The sequence below is a fragment of the Zingiber officinale genome, chromosome 7B (assembly GCF_018446385.1).
Source record: "Zingiber officinale cultivar Zhangliang chromosome 7B, Zo_v1.1, whole genome shotgun sequence".
Lineage (NCBI taxonomy): Eukaryota > Viridiplantae > Streptophyta > Magnoliopsida > Zingiberales > Zingiberaceae > Zingiber > Zingiber officinale.
Window position 1 is genome coordinate 103,870,649 of NC_055999.1, and position 5,104 is coordinate 103,875,752.

The 5,104-nt window shown below is 41.1% G+C and overlaps 1 protein-coding gene across 1 annotated transcript; it reads right to left on the reverse strand.

Moving 5' to 3' along the window:
- Nucleotides 1-609: 609 nt before the first annotated feature.
- On the reverse strand, nt 610-3,394 carry LOC122006642. Its single transcript, XM_042562212.1, has 4 exons — nt 2,955-3,394; nt 2,731-2,874; nt 1,647-1,730; nt 610-1,563 (listed from the first exon to the last, which is right to left on the reverse strand). Exons 1-4 carry the CDS (start codon nt 3,363-3,365, stop codon nt 724-726), a joined length of 1,479 nt encoding a protein of 492 aa, XP_042418146.1. The 5' UTR covers nt 3,366-3,394; the 3' UTR covers nt 610-723.
- Between the last annotated feature and the right edge of the window lie 1,710 nt (nt 3,395-5,104).

Here is a 5,104-nt window from a genome sequence, read left to right on the forward strand (position 1 = left end):
ATGCATAGGTTTGCTCGACTTTGTACTGGTCCGTTCGATCGTATCTCCAGTCCGTTCGGCCTCTTGTCTTCCTTGCTCGGTCGTGCATGGCCCGCTCGGCGATATAATATCCGCCTAGCCATAAGCTATCCGCTCGGTTGTACACCTGGTCCGCTCGGATGTTTTCCCAAGTTCGCTCGGCTGGATCCGCTCGATTGGCTTTAGGAACCATGCTTGACTTTACCTTTCATGTTGACTCGTCCCTTTAACCTCGACGTATCCTTGGTAGAGTGCCACATCATTATCGGATTATAAGACATGATCAGTTAGCTTGACTTATTTGCTTAAGTAGGATTATAAGCTAGTTGAATCAAATTTTATGTTATTTAAATTTATTTGATAAAATAATTGAGTTAATTTTTTTAATTTGAATTGGACTTGAGTTTATTTTACTTATGTATTATCGAATTAGTAATTTAAACCTGTTTGATTATTTAAAATTTCTATTAACTTGTTTGTTTCATTATAATAGAAATGTGTTTTTAGAATTTTAAAATTTGAATACTGAAATGTATAACATGCCGTTCATTCACGCTTGACGCTACCTTTCCGCTTTATAACACAATAAAAAACAATCAAATTAAGATTTATTATTAAACTTTGTTTAAACTTATCCTTGCCAACCCTCTTTCTCGCATTCATTCTTTTGTTTTCACTTTTTTTTAAAAAAAAATAATTTATTTTTCAGTTGGTGGCGCTGCCTGTACCGCGGGCGACTGTACCGTTTGCTCCGATTAATTGATCAGCTTTTTGCTGAGATTGCTGAGCGTCGGCGGCTGTCTTTCCGGAGTGAGCATCCTTGATCTCTTGCCCATTTGTTTTCCCGGATTGATCAGTTTTTTGCTGAGATTGCTGAGCGTCGGCGGCTGTCTTTCCGGAGTGAGCATCCTTGATCTCTTGCCCATTTGTTTTCCCGGATTGATCAGTTTTTTGCTGAGATTGCTGAGCGTCGGCGGCTGTCTTTCCGGAGTGAGCATCCTTGATCTCTTGCCCATTTGTTTTCCCGGATTGATCAGTTTTTTGCTGAGATTGCTGAGCGTCGGCGGCTGTCTTTCCGGAGTGAGCATCCTTGATCTCTTGCCCATTTGTTTTCCCGGATTGATCAGTTTTTTGCTGAGATTTCTGAGCGTCGGCGGCTGTCTTTCCGGAGTGAGCATCCTTGATCTCTAGCCCATTTGTTTTCCCGGATTGATCAGTTTTTTGCTGAGATTCCTGAGCGTCGGTGGCTGTCGTTCCGGACTGAGCTAATTCCTGGATCTTTTGCCCATCTGTTTGCCCTGATCGATCAGTTTTTTGCTGTGATTCCTGAGCTTTGGCGGCTGGCGTTCCGGACTGAGCTTCCTGGATCTCTTGCACCAGTCGCTTCGCCACCTTCGCGAACTCGTCGAAATCAGCCACGTCAAGCGACATCGACGAGCCCTCCTTGAAGAACTTTTGCCCATGGAATCCGCTTCGAATTTCCCTCATCTTCTTGTAGCTCTCTCTGGCTCGTTCTTCATCGTTCATCATGGTGTAGATCACCGCCTAGAAATTATAGAACACGGCCAGTACTTAAAAAACATGAAATCGGATCCGTGTATAATCAATTGATCGGCTTTGTTCCTCACCTGATATAAATGAACTCGAGCATCTGCAGAAGAAACGTCGTCTGCCTTCATGCACGGGTAATTCAGAGCCTTTTGGTAGTTTCCCTTGCAAAATTGCAGGAGAAGAGTTACTACTTTTACTAACGCTGGCGGAGCATTCAGAATATCCTATTTAAAAATTTTAACTTAAATTTTAAATAAATTAGTTAAAAAAATCTTTATATCAATTATTCTATTTATTTCTTAAATTTTAAATTTTAAATTTATAAATAGTACTTCTTTAAATTTAAGAAAGAGATTCTTTTCCATAAATATTATAGAGGAGGGAGAAAATAAGAAAGTTAACATATGATATAGTGAAAAATGAATATAAATTTTTTATCCTAAATTATGTAGTTTAGATGAGAAAATTGATGTGAATGTACTTACACATACATATGACTTGAGAGTAGGATGATAAATAAATTCATTTCCTAAACATTATAGAGAAGAGAGAAATTAGGAAAACTAATATATGATATAATGAAAAATGAATATAAATTTTTTATCAGAAATTATGTATTTTAGATTAAAAAAAATAAAATTAATGTAAATGCTCTTATATATACATATGTGTGATTGGAATGACATGAGAATAGGACTGTAAATGAATCGAAATTTTAAAAAATTTAACATTTGAGTTCGGGCTCAAATTCGAAAAGAGATATTTAAAGCTCGATTCGAAACTTGAATTGTTATTTTTTGTGGCTCGAGTTTGATTCCATAGAAAGCTAAGTTTGAGCTGGAACTTTCAAACTCAATCTTAAGCTTTTTCTAGCCACAGATAGATTATGGCTCGAAAATGAAAAGGCTAGGTTTGAAAGTCGGTTTAGCTTGAAATAATAATAATAATAATAAAAAATAAAAATTTAAAAATAGCTTATGAACTTTCGAATAAAATAATTTAGGTTCGACTTCGGTTTGATAAATAGTTTCAACATCTTTGAATTCAGCTCAGGTTTAAAAATTTCAAATTGGAACCAAATATTTTTTTGAACCGGTTTAAAAAATTCGCGAGCCTACTGGATTCGTTAAGAGCCCTACCTGAGAGCGTTTAATTATATACCTGGTAAATGTTCATTTCGACCAGTAAGAGCTCAAGCTCATGGATATCGTGTGTGTGCTCGGCCTTTTGTTTCTTTAGGGCGTCTTCGAGCAATTCGATTGCTTCCTTCTCTTTTCCGCTAATCTCTACGACTCCGACGCATGCCTGCGCGCCGTCAACTCATTTATATCTAGTATTCTCAGCTGAAGATGAACAAGAAAGTTGAATGGGAAATAATAGCGAACGTATAATTTGGCGAAGTCGATTTGGGGCTTGTCGAGCTCGCGGCGCATGTCGTCGACGGCGGCCTTCAGCTTGGCTTCGTCGTGAATGGCGTCGTGGCAGAGCTTGAACCGCTGCATCGCCTTGTCGCCGCCTTGCAGCATGGCTATCGACATGGACCGGGTGAGGGGCCGTGCCGGCCTCCGCGTCTTCTTCTTCTGCTGCCACACCAGCAACAGGCTCACCGACGTGAAGATGAGCGTGCCTGTCGCCGAGCTTTCTAGCACGTGCAGACAAGCGCCGCCCACGGCCCGCGCCGTCGTCGCCATCCACCCCCACATCCGCGTGCTCCCCGCCGTTGCGGCGGGCTGCAGCGGCAGGGCGGGGGTTGCGGCGGCTTGATCGATGGGGGAGATTAAGATTTCGGTGGCCATGATCGATGGACACGGAGCAGATTGGAATCATATATATCGGCGGGCGGTGGCGTTGATTAACCATACAAGCTAAGGCATGGATGAATGCCTTGCTTAGGACAGGAGAAAAGGTTGAGTGGTAAGATCATAGAGGTATTTTGTGAGAGGAGAGCGACGTATCAAAACAAACCCTTGTTCTTATAGACATGCACAAGAAAATTGATATGCTTCGGCAATTGGCATTCATCCAAATAGTTGAGCACCATTCTCATAAAGGAATAAGATTTTAGGGTTGCCGTGGCCTTTGGCAATATTGCCCGAATCAAATTGATTGGACAAGAGCATAAGCAGAGCACCCTTTTGGCCTTTAAATTTGCTACAAAAGTGAAGAGCATCTAGCCAGCTTCGTCACCTAAACAACAATGGTAATATAAAATAAACCACGATGCAAAGGTAACAATCGAAAAACAATTGAATAAATGACCACGGGATGGATGTTTAAATAATAATAAGAATCGACAAGCTCCCGTTGTATTGAGTAAAATTCTAAACAACTCTGCTGAACATTTGAAACTTTTTGTGTTATCTCAATGACTAAACTATCATGGAAAGTGATTTGCCTCGCAGTCCCCGCCTTTGGTGCCCTCTGTAAGTCTGCCTTCACGGATCCGTGCCACACTGCCAACAGACGTGACCTGAAGACTCGGAAAGTTCTCAAGGACTTTGAAAAATAAAGGATTGAGAATAATCCCTTTGGGTGAAGTACTTTGAAGGTGAAGGATTAGAAATAATATATGAATTTAAGAGTGCATGGACTCCGAAGTGGGACTTGAAAGTGCATAAACTCAAAAGTACAACTCAAAAGTACAAAGACTCGTAAATATAAGAATTGAGAACTTCCCTGAAGCAATCTAGTAGTTAGGGTACCCGAATGAATCTCTTCTAATTCTTACTCTCCATAGACATAGGAGCATCCTCATTAGGGAACACCCATAGCTCGTCGTCCAAGGCGGTAAGAACATCTCCGTGGGAATATCTCCATGGGTGCTCTCCCTTCCAATTATTTTACTTTATTATTTCTTTTTATATTCCCCTAACTAGCATCTCCCCTTATCAGATTCGTCATTCTCTCCCACACTCTTTGAGTTTGAAGTCCAATCCATCAAAAAGGATGTCAGCAGTCAGGCCGCGAGCGCCATCCTTGAAGGGGACTTCCCTTGCAATTCAACTCCCTCATCTACTTTGCTTCCTCATCTCTATTGGATCTTCTTGGGGCTACATCTCCCTAGCCAGCCTTGTGGCAAGGTTGAGAATATCGTAGAAGCCATTGGGTAGCGATAGTCGACTAGCTCGAAGGTCAACCACGAGATAGACATTTGCCAAACCAGTTGATATTTGTCTACCCTCAGCACATTAAAATCAGATATGTCAGAAGATGTCAGAAAAGCCTCATATATGAGGTGACAGGCACCGCCTTGCACCTGTCAGATACATTTGATCTCATCTCCTGCACATAGTAATCCAATAACATTACGGTGAATCCCTGACAAGAAGCAATGCTCATCCCCTTTTCTTGAAGTCATCCCCCGTTAATACTACAAGATGGTGGTTGGCTCAAATGTATATGCATGCTGATGTGGATGTACCTTAAGGATTCTAGAGAAATTAGGGGAGGAGAAAGGGGCATTTTGATCATTTCACTATTTAGAATTTTAAAGAAGCATTATTCGGCACGCCCCCAGTCTTTCTCCGACAACCGC

What these genes read in the sequence shown, in the direction of transcription:
- LOC122006642 (XM_042562212.1), bottom strand. Translation starts at nt 3,365, where the DNA reads ATGGCCACCGAAATCTTAATCTCCCCCATCGATCAAGCCGCCGCAACC. An exon ending in TCGAAATGAACATTTACCAG is followed by an intron (nt 1,731 to 2,730) that starts GTATATAATTAA and finishes CAATTTTGCAAG; the next exon opens with GGAAACTACCAAAAGGCTCT. An exon ending in CTCGAGTTCATTTATATCAG is followed by an intron (nt 1,564 to 1,646) that starts GTGAGGAACAAA and finishes TATAATTTCTAG; the next exon opens with GCGGTGATCTACACCATGAT.